The sequence below is a fragment of the Periplaneta americana genome, chromosome 15 (assembly GCF_040183065.1).
Source record: "Periplaneta americana isolate PAMFEO1 chromosome 15, P.americana_PAMFEO1_priV1, whole genome shotgun sequence".
In the NCBI taxonomy this organism is placed as follows: Eukaryota; Metazoa; Arthropoda; class Insecta; order Blattodea; family Blattidae; genus Periplaneta; species Periplaneta americana.
The window spans coordinates 50991335-51008656 of NC_091131.1; the positions used below are offsets into that span (position 1 = coordinate 50991335).

At 33.0% G+C, this 17322-nt stretch overlaps 1 protein-coding gene across 2 annotated transcripts in view; it reads left to right on the forward strand.

Moving 5' to 3' along the window:
• The window catches only part of Nuak (Nuak family kinase 1), a 103872-nt gene extending 87300 nt beyond the window's left edge, over nucleotides 1–16572 (forward strand). For both annotated transcript variants that reach the window (XM_069847199.1, XM_069847198.1), the window contains 2 exons: nucleotides 9853–13705; nucleotides 15301–16572. In XM_069847199.1, coding sequence (XP_069703300.1) covers nucleotides 9853–13705; nucleotides 15301–15406 — 3959 coding nt within the window. In that variant the 3' untranslated portion in view covers nucleotides 15407–16572. The remainder of the gene's footprint in view (nucleotides 1–9852; nucleotides 13706–15300) is intronic.
• The last annotated feature ends 750 nt before the right edge of the window (nucleotides 16573–17322 follow it).

Below are 17322 nucleotides of genomic sequence, written 5' to 3' on the forward strand. Positions count from 1 at the left end.
TTACACTCTATCTTCAGTTAAAATAAGTTACGCCTAAAAGACTGATAGATTTAGATATGGTCCTATTTGATTGTTGCATTTAGCAACACTTTATTAAAAGAAAATAGCTAATATAAAGTAATAATTACTTGGAACATTCTGTTGGAATCTTTTATGTTCCAAGTGCTGAATTATGATTTCTTAAGGTTCTGTTACCCAAATGGATTATGTTATTAGGTCCTATCATATTCTTACATTTTATTCATTGGAACATGAATTGTGCATAGAGATTTAATATAGAGATTAACAATATAGAACAGAATATTTTTGAATCCAAGCATTGGATCTCATTAAGTCCACTGCATTGCATCAATTGCTTAGATCTTAATATCCTGTGTTTCAAGCTTATTCCAGTTTACAGGCATTCACTTAGAGTAACTGCGAATTGAATAATGTATAATGTTCTGTTGTCATTGCTGCTTTGAGACTATGATATATTTGCTTTCCCACAGGATACAGAATATCCAAAAGATTTTTATATCATATTCCATGCCTCAGACATTTTAGGTGCTTATTGAAATTCTACGTTTTGGAGAAAACAGCGAACTCTATCACAACCGAAAAGAATAATTTTCAATATATGATGCAAATTCATTAATGAAGGTCGTTCTTACTTATTGGTTTGGGTCTGTAACAACAGAATGAAATTTGAGACTGAAAATGAATTCCTAATAGGATTTTGTGGGAATTAAAACATCATTGCAAAGCAAGATGTAGGCAGTGTTCAGAAAGCAGTAGTATTGCCAAAGCCTTCAAGAATCTTACGACTCGCCATAATAATTGTGACTCATATAATAATAAAAGACATTGCGAAACTGATTATGAAGGTTTGTAAGGTAAGATGCTCATAATTCTATTGAATTATTTCCTTTCTTAAAATAGTGAAATGTAACTAAACGGAAATATAATTTGTGTGCTTGATGATAGGTTTTTGCGTCAGTATTACAAACACTAATAAGAATTTATATTAGCACTAAGGTAAATGCTGGTTTACAAGTGCTTTAAAAATGAAAATACAAAGTTATAGTATTAGACTTTAAGTAGTTTAAAATAATGTTTCCGACTAGTGAATTTATGTAGAAAAAGGAACAAGACAGTGTGTGTGTGTACTTTTTAAAAGCAAGAGGCCATCTGTTTGAAAGCACATATTAGTCCATTTGTTTGTAATCAAAATGCAGATGCTACTGACATTCATAGTACTTGTATTAGTTAAACTATAAGGAACAGAAAGAAGTGATAACATCCTATTTAAAGTGCTGGCTCTGCATTTTTATAATTTGGATCCAGTTCCTATGTTTTCTGTTTCGAATTAGATTTTACTTGCCAAAACTTGATTATCTTAATTGAGAAGAAAAGAAACATAGTATATAATTCTATTAAAATTTGAAATATCTCAATAATGTTAATTTTCCGTTCTTAAGTACAAAATTTGTTCTACAAATACTGTATGCTCTGATCTGGAACTTATGATGATATTTACAAAACTCTCATTAAAACTGCTTTGCTGCTTACATTTAAATATCCGTAATTTTACCCTTTGTTTTTGTCATAAGAACACAGTTTCAAAGTCTCTTTCTTTATAGGCGCTGTATGTGTATTGTATGAATTTACCAAACAGTTTTGGTGAGATTTGATTGAGAATATGATGTAATATATCATATAATATGAAATAAGTCTCATTTGCACTCAACTTGAGGTGCATTTTAATTAATACACATGTAATAGGATTTTGTTGATTTTGATTTTAATAAACACTTTTCTCCGTATTGATTTAAAAATGAATACAGAGTAATTGAATTGTTTTATTTATGCAGTTTTTTAATATATACAAATACCGGTATATTGTAATATTTCGTGTTTTCTTTCTTGTTGTATTTGAAGTTTCTACTGTTGCATCATGTCTTTATAGTGTACAGAAATTTAGTTTTGGTAAATATATTATTTTTATCATTAAAAATCCAGTAAGAACCTTGTAAACATTGTATGTTAATGTATGTATGTATATATAACTTCGTCATACTTCATTGGGATACTAGAAGTAAAGTGGAATAATTCTCCATGCAGCCATAGGAACAACAACATATATTCAGTCTCAGTGTTGCGTAATGAAATCACATGCAGCTGTATTCTGTAAATATATTTTTAATATATTATAAAAATGTTTCTCTACATTTCCGCTCCATCTGAAATGTTTTTAATGTAGATTGACTTCAGCCATTCCCACTGGTAACTGACTAGCTAGTTAACCGCCTTCCATGATTATTTGTCCATTTCTTTGCGTAGGTAAGAGTATTGAGATGAATTCTTGTCTCGTGATTGAAATTTCAGATGTAATATTATGCATACTCTGTACATCAACTTGTGTAAAGAAAGGAACAGTTTATTGGTTTGTTGCTGAAATAAAACATTCCCAGAAAAAGATATCGGACATTTTAGTCGTATTTAATACAGACACATTCCTAAAATTTGTACATTTACAAAATACTCTATATAAAATTATACGAACATTTCAAGTTTTCTAAGATACTTAGTGAATTTCGTAACTCTTTTTTTTGTTATATAAGCTGTGTCTTATAATGCCAAGTGGCGAAGCACTTGGCAGATGAGTTTACATGAGTTTAGTTTCCTTGGAAACAAAAATTTGAATATGTATTTACAAATGAGTGATGATTTTAAATTGCACAGGCATAATTTGTATCTTTTTTAAATTTTGAAATGTGTGATTGATGTTAATTTTTCATTTAGTATAGAAAAATACATATACATATTTTTTGTAATGTCATTTTGTTTTTTGGACATTTAAATAATATTTTGTATTTTATAAATGGTTCTAGGTGGCGAGGGGAAAGAAATTATCATTTCCTTTGTTGTATAATTCCATTTGAATATGTTTTGTTGAACACCAAGGCATCTCCAATCCTGAAGTTTGTTTCATGTTGTTGTTGCATGGGGATGTGATGTTTAGCTATCTTACATGACTATCTTTCTTAAAACCTTGTATTGAACTTAATGGTGACCATTCAGAAACTAAACAATACATGGAGTGTCCTTTTCTGTTTGGTTACAAAGTCTTTCCTAACATTTTGTTCATGTGTTTGATTTGTTTGGTAGTTAGTGTAGTAAACTTCAATGATAATCACATGGGCATATGCATTAGCATTATCAAACAAAATAAATAGTTTATTTTCAACAAGACTTTTCAAGGATATGATATTATATGCACGTATGAAATATATAACAATATACTATATCACATATTGAACATTCATTTCCATTTAGTCGAAATTAAATATAATTTACATTATATCAAACCTATTTCAGTGCACTGATGATCATTGTACTGTCTCTAAAATCTGACAGTAACTTATTACGTTTCGTAATGTTGAAACATTAACGTACGTAGTTATTTCTCTTAATCTACTGGTGCACTATAAATATGAAAACTGAATTTCGTGATCTTCATTAAATCAAACCATTAATGTAAATTATATACGTAGTGGTACTAGATTTTATTCATAATTTCTACAATTTGTTATTATAATTGTGAGCGTTTTAAAATAATTTTAGTATTCAGATGTGTTCTTAACATAACAGAAGATACAAGAGTTCACTGATTTACAATCATTTCTCTACTTTTTCAAAATTTAAATATCTAAGTTATTAGGTATTTTATTAGATGCATAGGTATTATAAAGATATGCTCTCTAAGTAACCAATGATTTCTTATTTTATGTTAGCCAATACAGATTATTCTTACAAAATACTTCGTTTGCGCGTCTAATAATATGTATTAAATAGTTTAATTTTACTTCCACATTCATCTTTTGTAATATCAAATACTGACTTCTTGCTAATGTTTTTGCATATGATCCAAACTAGTCAGCTACTGCCATATTGCAACAAGACTTGTTAGTACTGTAAAATGAAGCCAAGTGGGTGAGGAGACAACCATCTAAGTAATGATACTTTAATTTAAACCAACGATAAAATTAAATTCTTTCAGAGATAACTTAATTTCATTTTTATATCTTTGGGTTACCTTAAATTGTCACGAAATAATTTTCTTACATCGTGATATGTTTCTATTAAAATTTTCAGACAAATAAGCGAAAAAAAAAAAATGTAAGCATTTGGTTCTCATATTTTCTTATAATGTGCCATAATATTATTGATATTGTAACTCATGCTGATTGGGAATTCAGTAACTGGCTTTATATACACATTGATGAGAAATTAGAAACAATTAAGAATTTTAATTCTTAAGAGATTAATTGTGTGAGACATAAGAATTTTAACTTAATTTATGTGTAAAATAGCCAAAAATAGTATTTGGGATGGGTATTTCAGTTCCAGAATCTGGTGGTTTGCAGCATTTCGAATGTGTGTTCTGTTTCCTTGGAGTGTTAGTTTAAGGGGAACAGAATTCTGTTTAAAGAAGTTAAATATAAAATTATTATGCATTATTATCAATTTTAAATTTAAAAAAGAAGCTCTCAACTTAAAATGAGATAAAAAATATATGAATCATTCTTATCCTTGTATGTAGGCTAATTGTATTTATTTATATACTTTTTTTTTTCGAATACTTCAAAGTTTCTATCAATATGGTCTACTAAGTTCTATTTTAGATAGTGACCGAAAGCTAAATTGGGCTTCATTCAATTCCATATGAATTGTTTATTCCATTTATGGGAGAAATGTTTGTTGGAACAATTAAATCCGTATTTTTAATAGGCACACTTAGAAAAACTTATCACAGAGTTGCTTCTTTATAATTTTGTCTCTAAATTTAAACACCTTAAAGACACGGTTTTCAGCAGTAAATATGTATAGGCCTATTATTCTATTTGCTGCTTGCTTGCTGAATGTAATAGCGAATGAATTCAAGTAAAAACATTAGTAGTTTTGTGATATTCAGATATACGCAAATTTGTGTGTGACAGCGTAGAAAATGAGATGAGACTCGTTCTTTAGGCATTAAATAAATAATGTACCTTATTTGAGATGTATGCATTTTATAAAATTATACTATGCATAGTTTTTTTGATGATAGACTTGGAACTGCTTTGCATGTAATTGTTACAAGGAGGAATTCGATACTCTTCTGAAGATTACCGGTAATTCATCTTCATTTTTAACTTGTCCTCCTGAAGTAATTAAAATATAGTAAAAAGTTTCATGCTGCACCTAATGACGGTCACACTGAGCTAATATTTTGTGTAATGTAATTATTTCTTGCTAGCAAATTATAATGAAATTAGAGTGCAGAGTGAATCTTGATAACATTAACTTTTTTTTTTTTCAAGATTCTGTATTTGTCAGACCTGAGAGATGCGTAAAGTTTGATATTGCATGATTCATTTTTGCATGAGATTCTGACGAAGTTTCTGCAATGGCCAAGAAAGGATAGAAACGAGAATATAAATTCTAATCTTTATCATTTTCAATATTGAATATGTAGCTCATTATTTCAATAATATATCTTATCGTTTTATTTCGCAATGCTTCAATTTGAAAGATTATTCATCTTGTGTGGTAATGGAATGATTATAAATTCTTAAAATAAAAAAAGGATTAGAAAGAATTCAGTCGAGACCTATTTGAAAGTATTGTTTGAACTTTAATCTAGTGAGAAAAACTACAAAAACTTGAATACGAAAGGAATCTTATTAAACCTTGCTTAATTCTTTCTTTATTCATCTTGTAGCACATCAGCAACATAGGTTTTTTTTTTGTCAATTTCCATTCTTTTAGAACTAGTTAAGGAGATATTTGAAAAGAAATAATGGTATCCATTTGTAAGACAATCTTGATGCATTTAGTAATAATATTATTGAAATCTTACTTCTCCAAATGAAAAACATTTAAAATGCAAGCCATATACAGCAGACATAATGTAAATGTGAGGAAATTCTGTTTCTTTGCCTATTTAATGATCAGAACACACTCTTGGTTTCGAGGGGGGCCTTGGTTTGAAGTATGGCAGGTAGTTTTCTTTACCTTGCATTGTTTTGTGTTTGTTTGTGGCTTGTTTGCAGCCAGCGTGCGTGTGACCGTGCATGTCCCCGCGGGAGTAAGGGGGAGAGGTGGAGGAAGGGTAGGGGGTGCAGCCACCCCCACTACCACTACCCTGCCCCACCCCCGATACAACGCTACCACTACAGCCACCTATTAGTAGACACTTCATCATATCTTCATCACCACTACTACTCTACTACTCTACTACTACTACTACTACTACTTCTGAGCCTGGGGAATGATTGATTGATACCTCTCTTAGTGTATGTACTACATTTATCTGTTGTTGGATTGTGTACAGTAGCACATGTTTTGCCCATAATTGTATGTACGAATTGGTAATAATAATAATCTAACAAAATAGACTAAAGAACCATTTTTGTGCTGTCAGGTAGTTTGTTCTGTGACTTAATCTCTAATTTCCATTTGGAAACTTCGTATATTAATAGTCTTTTACTTGTAATCTCTAGTTTTATTTACGCTTTTACATTCTGCAGGTTGAGAGTGTTAATTTGGCCAAAGTTTAAATATGATTTTAAATTTGTTTCTCATATTATTTAATGGTCTTTATTTGTACTTAAATTACATTTTTACTAAAAAAAACACAATAAATCCCAAAATAGAAATGCAATTAGAAGCTACTTTATATACATATGTGTGTGTGTTCAAGCATTCATGCATACATCCCTGCATCGCACGGTGATCACAAAGTTTTACCAACATTTGTGGAGACCATTTCTGGAATCATTTTAAAGAAAGAAGTTTATATGAGTGAACACGAGTATAATTCAAAATGGTTATGCAGTGTATACCCCTGTTGACAATATTATACACAAAGATCTTCTGCTTTCACATGGTCTTATCAAATGTAATTTTGACAATACATGTGTAGGCATTAGTTGATTTGTACTTGCTTGTTATTTATTTAGGCATGTCATTTATTTACGTGTAACTAGGTGCATTAAAGTTCGATGTGAAATTTATTTAAAATCTGCCATAAATGATGTTCTGTACAATGAAAATATACGTATTCATAGAGGTCTGTGAATATACCATGCACCATTTCTTAATTCAGGATTGATTTCATAATTTCCAAGTGGCCACTGGGTCCCAAAACCAGATTTGCTATTTTACAAGTGTACAAGGAAAGAGCTTATACAACTTTAAAGAAACCTTCCCTAGTTAGGAGGGACATTTGTTGGAAATTTTTTTAGAATCAACTGAAAGGCTTGCATTGCAACTGTGATAAATAATTTTCTGTGTTAAGAAAACATCTATGAACACATCTGCAAAACGGTTGTATTACTTAAACAGCATCTTTTCACTATACATTTGTTGGAGAATTTTCAGTTTTTTTTATGCATTCATACATGTATATCGTAGAGTGAATGATTTCATGGACCTGTAGCTACTCTAAAAACCAGTGAAATTGTTGTGGCACCTTATACTTGTACACCTTTAAAGAAACCTTCCCTAGTTAGGAAGGACATTTGTTGGAAACTTTTTTTTAGAATCAACTGAAAGGCTTGCATTGCAACCAACCATGATAAATAATTTCCTGTGTTAAGAAAACATCTATGAACACATCTGCAAAATGTTTGTACTGCTTAAAGAGTACCTTTTCACTATACATTTGTTGGAGGATTTTCAGTTTTTCGATTGTTTACTAAAACCTCATAACTGTGCTGTACATGTGATGATATGATGAAACAACTGGACTGTTGTCTCTTATAACTGAGATATTTAAAGTACGAGTGTTGTGAAAGGTTAGGTTATATTTTTTCTTGCTTTAATCTTTTCTTTATCCACTTTGTTTTTTTTTTTTCTTTATTGTGCAATAAGTTTGAACAATAATAACAGAAAAATTTAGCAATACACAAACTGATTTCTGATCCACAAAGCAATATTTAACTTGCAGGTCTTGCAGGATACATTTTGCTACATCATATGTGCGAACATGTTTCTAACTTATCGCCAGTAGATTACATTTTGCACGAAAAATTTCAGTGAATTGTTCTGTTCACTCTCTAGCTGTACTCACTACTCCTCTAATTTGCACTTTTTTCTCGTCTAGAGATCTGCTACTGATTTCACTGTTCAAAAAAGTGTAAACTAGTATAGGCATTACCATCTCATCAGGAAAGGTAACAATGTTTACTCAGATGCACATGTAGATAATTGCTTGCCGTCAGTGTATGATACATAGGTGGCACTAATCTGTCTGTACATGCAGTGCATTCTAGGTTACAATACTCAACAGCACCACACTGCTGCTGATCCACGAAATTATAGACTCTACTGTCCATCATGTATCACTATGTTTTTGTCTCGTTTGTCTGTATAAAAACTCTTCGTCTTTTGAATGAATTTTTGTGAAACTTAATATTTGTTTGAATTTTAATAATTTATCAAGTAAAAAAAGTAATTAAAAATTAATAATTATTATACATATTTAAGTCAAATTGATTTTTGACATGAATATTGGTACAGATGTTATATTATATATTCTGTTCATTCTAAGTCTTCAGCATAAGTATTTTTAAAATACGAGACTCGTTTTTTTAATGTGGGCGTCAAGTGACTCAATTCAGTGCAAAAATATTTTATTTCAGAATATTCCTCCAAATACAATAAAGATTCCAAAATGAAAGACCATTGTAAGAAGAAATTATTGAGGATGTTATGTAATGGAAAAATATGTAACTTTTTGAGGCATAAAACGAAAAAAATGGTGAAAAAGTAACTCTACAGTTTACTACTTCTCAAATGTTATAGTAATACATATATGAAGCTTAAAATAATAATAACATATATTGAATACTGTTACATTGAATTAATGTTGGTAGAAAATCAACACAATGCAGTTGATATTCCTAAATGTTGATAAGGTGACTGATAATAGGAATTATGAAGTTTTCGCTAAGATTATATTTTTTTATCACTTAAAAATCTTGGCGAATTTAAACCAGGAATTATAATCCTATAAGATTAAATAAATAAATAAAACTATGAAATAACTATAAATTAGGTCTATAATAAGTACAGTATACCTATGAACTGTGAAAACATACTTTGAAAGTGTTATTATATAATTTGCAAATATACTACAATAAGACCAATATGAAATGAGTTTTATCTGTAGTTGATAAATATAGACTCAGATAGAACACATTTTAAGAATGGAACAATATAGATTTTAGTAAGAGTTATGTAGTTACACACCCATAAGAAGGAGAAAAATGAGACATGTAAGTAAATACTGAAATAATTCTTAACTTAGTAACTAGAAGTCTTTGGCCATTTATGTCATTTATGATGATCATAGAATCAAAACAGGTTAACAGCCTTTCAGTCAAGGACCTCTACGATCTTATACAGGCTTCAGGAACTTAGTTAAAACGAACTAGAACAAAAATTAATTTGTTTACACCTAAAGTCAACTATAATCAACACTATGTGTATAGTTTATAGTGCCAAATATCGACTGTATTAGACACATAGTTATACATAGTTTTTTCCAGCTTGATATCATTGCACAGTGGCTACCATTCCAGGCATGTCATAATCTCCTGTAATTTTAGAGGGTATCTGCAGGGTATGAAATTTGAAACAATATTTTTCTGAACTGAGAGGTAAAAGAAGCATATCGAAATGTGAGTAGTGCTCCTTAATTGTTATAATGAGCATAAACTATTATCTCTCTTCTATAATTTATACCTTTAAAATGTTAATTTAAAAGTGGAAATATACTAAGAGTGTTCAAGGGAAATAATTGTTATATCTTCTTTCAAATAGGTCCATCAAGATTTGACAGTGGTAGTGTCAGTGATGATGCAGGAAGTGATATAAGCAGTTCATACTATTATACACCTGCCCTTGCTAGAAGAATGCAACGCCAGTGGCAGTACCCACCTAGCCAAGATGTAGAAAACCAGCAGTCAAGAGATTGGTCAGGGCATAAGAAGGACTACCTCCCACCTACAAGAAAATCGTCACTTGGTTCACTAACTTCACAGGAAAGCAGTATTCCACAATACTCGTCCAGGAGACTGTCTAGGACACTATCCTTGCGTAGCGCAGCAGAAGAGAGATCTGGAAGTAAAATACTGAAAAACCGTGATTACCCTTCTCCCAATAACCACTCTTCAGAGTTCATAGGTCAGGACGGGAGAAGCAGCATTGAAGATGCTGAGCAGACTACCAAACATCATACAAGACGAGATTACCTCCCACCAACTCGAAGATCACTGAGTTTATTAGATTCAAAGGAAAAGAGCTTTGTCCATAGAGGTAGTTCAGCATCAGATTGTGGAGATTATAGTCTTCGCAGCAAGCCCCTGGATGTGGAGAGAGTCCTCCCACCTCTGCCTTATAATGCTGGATCTCAAGGACGCCGACGGGAATCCATTCGTAGCTCATATTCAAGGCAGCGTTCATTGGACATGGCTGCTAGTTCTTATGGGAGCAGTCATCGCACACAGCATCCAAGGATACAAGAAGAAGTACGTGACAGGCCTCATCATTCATCATCTCTTCCCAGTATGGCAAAAGCAAAGGAAAAGAAATCTGTTTCCTCATTACATGCTGAGAAATCATCCGAAAAACTGAGTAAGAATTCAAATGTCTCTGTTGGTTATGAAACAGATAGTTCTAGCAATCATGTTCCTAAAAATATTAGTTCCAAGTCAGACGTGCTTTCTGACGTACATAAAAATATGGATACACCAGAATCTCCACCTGAATGTTTATCAAAAGGCAGGGGCAAACAGAATACATCTGTGAATAAATACGACAATGTTGCATCATCTTCAGATTCCAAAAACAGGAGTCAGATTCCCTCCTTACTTCATTTCCGGTCTTCTTCTGTAAGTCGAGAAACTGACAAACAGAAAAAGAAAGATTTGTGTAAGGACGAAGAGAGTGCAAGAAAAGCACGAGCATCCAGTGTTTCACGTAGTACACCAGATCGATCAATACTGAGCAAGTTTTTCAGGCAAGGTTCTGAAGAGAGAGAAAGTGAAGAAGACAAAGATGCTTCAAAGAAAAAGCGACGCATTTCCCGATTTTTGCGACCAGACTTTTTTGATACACCACGAGAAGAGAGTGTATATGCTAAAGAAAAAGATGCAAAGAAAGCGGCTGAAGCAGAAGCTAAGTTGAAATTGAAGAAGAGTGCTAAGAAACCTGAAAAAAGCGTAGTAACAAGTAGTAGATTGACACCTGTTCAAAGTATTGAGAAAGTGGACTCAGAGTTAGTCAGTGCACTTACAGACACCAAGAATAGCACGAAAAATAGTAAAGTAGAACCAGAACAAACTGAAATACAGAAGCAGAATGAAGAGCAAGTTAAAGTTTCAAGTGACATAAAAGAGAAGTCAAATGCCAAAAATGATGCTAAGAAATCAGAGAAAAGTAGCCCTGCATTTGAAAAACAGTCTAACAGTTCAGGTAACAAGAGTAGATTCCTACATTCATTGGAGAAAAAACTGGAAAAATTCAGAGCAGGTGATGATATTCCTTCAAGCAACAACTCTGGCAAAAGTCGCGTAGACAAGGCCATTCGTTCTTTGCGAGAGCAGAGCCTAGCACCTCGTGGTGGAGACATAATAACATCAGAGTCTCATCTTCTGAAACGTGCAGTGTCTGTTGGTGATTGCTGTACTGTTGAATCAACATCAAAAAATCAGATGCCTTCATCAAAAGACAACTCTAGTTCAAGACTTGGAAATAAAGTCACTTCTGTGCTGGGTTTGTTCCGGAAACTTGAAGACTCTCCACCTAAAACATATCAGTCTTCATCTCCACGACCTTCAATGTTATCTCGCCTTAGACGCACTCAGTCAGTTTATGCAGGCTCTCAGAGTGATAGTGTCCTAGTTGGAGTTACTTCAGATGCAACTGAGTCATCTGAATGCAAACAGGTTCCTCCTTTGAGATTAAAGAAAACTAGTTCAAATTCTTCCGTACAGAAAAAGAAGATGAATAAAGAATTAGGAAAAGAGAATAAAGACGCCAATAAATCAGCAGCAGCTCGTGCAGAGAACCAACACCCAACATTATTGGATAATAAACCTGTGTCATGTTCAGAACAGACAAAAGATGTTTGTGTTTTGGACGTAAATTCCACAATAAAGCAGCCAGACGTCACTGTGAAGCTTGTGAAAAAGGGCAGTATCAAATCTAATGCAAAACGCACACCTGAAACAGGCACTAAATTGAAGTCTGAAAACATTGCAACTGCTGTACCTACTATTGAAGGCAAATCAACATCCTCTGAATCTCAAACTGTTACCATCTCAGCATGTCCAAGTGAAACCAAGCCTGTGGAGCCTGATAACCTTACAGAATTGAAACAGGTCATACCAGACAAAAAGGTCGAATTAATTAATATCACAGTAGATACTCATGATAATGCAAGCTTAGTAGTGCAAGATGGAAAAAAATTGTTGAATACTTCCTCTAATGTGAAGAACAATGAAAATGTTCTCATCAACAGTAAGAATAGTTCATCTGAAGACCAGCCTAGTGTAAAACCTCCTGACCATAAAACAGAAGCAGGAAAAACAGGTGACTTGAAAATTGTTCAGAATTTGGGACTACCACTAACTCCTTCAAGTGACTTAGATAGTGCATTTGATAATTCACCGGTCGACGATTACAGTTTGAATGATGATGAAATTAAATTTGCTAATGTTAAACGTCTTGAATCATATATATACCCTGCTGATGATTCTTCTATATTATCACCAGCTGATGAATCAGAAAGTTTTGATTCATGGTCTGTCTGCTCCGATTTTGAAAATCGTGAATTTCCAACTTCACCAATTCCGTCATTGGGTGATGATGCTGAAGAAAGTGTTGGAGATAGAATTCGAAGGAAGAGCTTTTACTCACGGTTCAATGATATTAAGAAGAAGCATAGGAAATCGTCTCTGTCTTCCATTGGCTCTCTGTCTTCATCGTATCGAGATCCGAACTCCTTCTTGCACCATTCCCGAAACTACTCAAGAAAGAAGGAAAATCCTTCAGATCACATTTTGGGTTCCAGCTTATCATCTTATCGGCCTTCTAAACCACACAGAAGCCAGTCTCTCTATTCTCAGAGTGACTATGATGATAGACTAGCCCCGTACAACAGAAAATCACCAATCCCACTCAAGTTACAGCAGAATTGTTATACTGAGGGAAGTGGGAACTGGCCTGGCACAGAAAATGCAGCCCATGACATGAACGGTTATGTAGATGGTTTGAGCTCAGCCGAAAACTGGGATGGAAGCCAGAAATCTTCACAAGTGGCCGATGATTTGCCAGTTTCTGAAGAAAATTTTCGTTATCTTGGAGGAAGTACGGAAACACTTCGTTTGCCAAGACATTTTAATCATAATTTAAACCTTGGTTCTATTCCATACCAGCGTATACCATTACATTCAGATGCCATGAGGAGAGGAAGTGACTCTCGTCTCTCGAGGTCTACTGAATCCAACATTGGGGTCACTGTTCCAAAGTTGCAGTTACCAATGGCCTGGGATCGACAACTGACTTCACCCAGGTTTATGAGTAATAGCAGTGGTGTTGCAGTTTCCAGTCGCTCTGACAGACAAGGGTCAGTTGCAGGGGAGACATTGCCACTACATGGGAAGTATAACAGGTACGTCATAGCAAATAAACTTTATATGTGTGTAAACGAATGTAAATTACCTTAACATAACAAAAAGTTAAACATTTAAGTTTGACATATATTCAGGGATTTTTTTCCACCAGAACACACCAAATTAACATTTTAGAATGTTTGCTCCAAAATTGTTCAGTAAAGGATAACATTCTGTAACCACACGTTCATTCTCGTAATTTCTATAAAAAGGAAATCCAGTCAGGGAAAGTGAATTCTGGAAATTTTGTTGGAGAAATAGCCCTGCATGTATACGATCTTATCATAACACCCAGGTTAACACATGACTCATCAAGCATAATATATTTAAATAAATATGTCGATCTTGCATCTGGCAATGAAGCCATTACAATAAATTTATAAATTTACACAAACTTATCATAACAGCAAGTTTAAGAAATGAATTAAGCATATGTTTAAATGGAATTTTTCTGGAGTTGTCCATGCTAGTCTCGGTCTTACATTCGTACTTACTGTGCATAGAATGAGTGATGCTAATGCTAAAATGCAACTATGACAATATCTGCGTTCATGTACAGTAAAGGTACCGGTAACGTCATCCCCACCACACACCATGAAGGCCATAGGGGGTGGGAGGTTAATGCCCCTACCTGTGTAGATAGTCTGCACAGATGGCAGTAGGGACATCAGTCCTATGTGCTCACTACTTTCACTCCCAAAGAAATACTGCTAGGTTACAAGATTACCTACAAGATTACACCTTAGTCATGTGTCCCATTCATGTACAGTATGTAAATTTAATTATAATGAAAAGGCTTCTGAGTGTTACTAGAGCTGTAACTTAAGCCTAAGCTAATCTAATTTAACGTGTAGAAATTATTATGCTTACAATGAGAATAATGTTAATTGTACCAGTCTTTATGATGACATACAAAGAACATGTTTTGTGCTGTAATAATATGCATATTTACATTAAATGGTGTATTTATTCTCTTAAGTCATAAAAATTGATTTTTTTTTCTATGAAATGGTAATATATATTTCAAGTTTGTGCAAATAAGCATTGCGTCATATTTAACATTTAGCAAATAATATGTTTGTGCTATGCAGAATAATAGGTTTTCTATTTTCTGTCATACCAAATTTGTGTCTGTGATAGGATCTTCTCGTCATGACAACAATAATTTACCGAAATACTTTAAACTCGTATTTAAATAGAGAATAAATCATCCCTAAACTCGTTTCATGCATTCTTAGCTTAACAGGCAGAAGTTGGTTTTTCATCTAAAGCAGAGTAAGTTCAAATCCGAATAAGTCTTAAGTGAAAATTGTGGTAAATGAAGACAATGTTAGGTAAATTTTCTTGAAATACCGAAATTATCTGCCATTACCCCGACATTTTTCCATATTTCATTATCATCCTTATCACTGATGCAGTGGCAATGGGAAACAGCTGCACTGTACATTTTCCGGAGGAGATTAACTACATGAAAACTTTGTGGCTATTATATAGCGCAAGTAACCATAGGAATAACTGGAGTTAGGGTTGTGTATGGCAAGCAAAGTTAGTATTGTAGACTGTTTATTTGTAATTTCTGCTACTTTCTACGTAGGTATAACTCACACAGCCCATTGGATACACCATCCTCGTACATTGGATCACCACCAACAGGGGAAAATTTGTGGACGGAATCCAAGCGGCCTGTCACCCCTCACTGATTGTGCAGATATTATGGAGCTGTAAGTTGCTGACGAATATACAGTCGTAAAAACTGTCAAAACATAAGAAATTGGCTAAATGCAGTTCAGGAACACATCTAAAATTGCACTATTCTGTAGTTTTAAATTCTTAAAACATACATTGTTGCTAATTTTGGAGGTATAATGTTTACTGTTCGAATGTATTGAGTCCTCATTCCATTGAGCAGCACAGTGTTGTCCAGTATGACACTTCCTAGAGTCAAACTCAAAGGTATGATGGCAGGTGGTTTTGTGATCTTTTGACTAAGCAACTTCACTCAGTCAATTAGTCAGTTTTATGAACTGATGACATTCACATGTTGGTGTTCTGAATAAACTTTTCAGTTACAGTGCATATTTTAAAATAATGCACTGTTAATTGAATGACTAGAGTATTGGCTTCCCACTCGAAAGACATATGTTCAAATCTTGGCAAGTCCAATTGGAATTTGTGATAAAAACACGGTTTGGGCAGGTTTTCTCAGCCTCCCATTTGTCCTGTCATTATTTCATAAATTACTCTTATTAGCATTGGCCCATGAAGAAATGCCTGTCCTTGTCATCCAGCACTATAACATTATTCTCCAGCATATAATAAGAGTTACGGGTATATATCTGACAAGCTACGTAGTTCAGAGAGAGGAAATGAAAGTAAAGACTGGAAAAACACTGCATACTTCATAGCAAGGGACTTGATTTGTTGTGTATAATGTATACAGTTGCATAAGTGTATGCAGTTGATGAGGCCATAAAATGGTTTTTATCTGACTGAACCGGGGCCTTTTACTTCTAAAGATATATCATATCCAATGAAAATTGTGCAGAAGCTATTCATTAATTTGTAGTTTCCATTACTGCATTAAAGACTTATTATTTTCACTTGAATTGTATATCTTCTTTGAATGACAAACTGTAAGGTCATCTGCTGTACTATATTGCCTGTAATACTGCATATCAGCTTATTATTATTATTATTATTATTATTATTACTATTATTATTGTGTTTTCTTATATTTAAGTTTATAAGTCTTTTTTGGATATACAGTGTGTGTGTATATATGTATGTGTATATATATATATATATATATATATATATATATATATATATATATATGTGAAGTCTTTCATATAAACATTGACATCGATTGCTTGTTAATGAGTTGATTAAATACGTTTTGTTCGTATTTTTTCTTCCTATTCAATGAGTTTCATTGTTTTGCATCTTGTTCAATGTACATTTCACTTAAGTTTGTTCCTGATATAAATAAATAACATTACGGTACAGTATTTAAATTCATAACAAGATGGATTATAAAAATTAATTGGAAGGAAAACTTATATCATACATTGGTTTGAGTAAACTTCGGATTAATATGAAACTGAAATTAGATTGCTGTTTAATGAATTTTATTAAAACTGATTCTTATGTAACATAATTTACTTGTTTCTAAAGCTCACCGTGTTGTACAATTTCGCACATTAAACATAACCCACTATTTTGGTCCAGAGGTAGCGACTGGGATTAGTAATATGAGGCTATAATTGAACATGAGTTCAAATCCCTCTTGGGCTCATTACCTGTTAAGAGTTGCTTTCGAGGTTTTCTAGGTCGATGTCAGGAATCCCACAGCGGATTCTCGTATTCATCTTGCTATAACCAATTCCAATAATGCTAGATAACTGCACACTTGATACAGCTTCAGTAACCCACTTAAAATTACAAGAGTTACATAAAATATAAATTAGTGAGCAAAACACTAGCTAATACGCTACAAAAAATGCTACCGGTACTACAGTTTTAAATATCTAAAGAAATAAACATTTTAGTAAATACAGCATTTCTTCTAGACAAAACATATTAAATCTTCCTGGTAAAAACTGAAGTGAGACTCTTA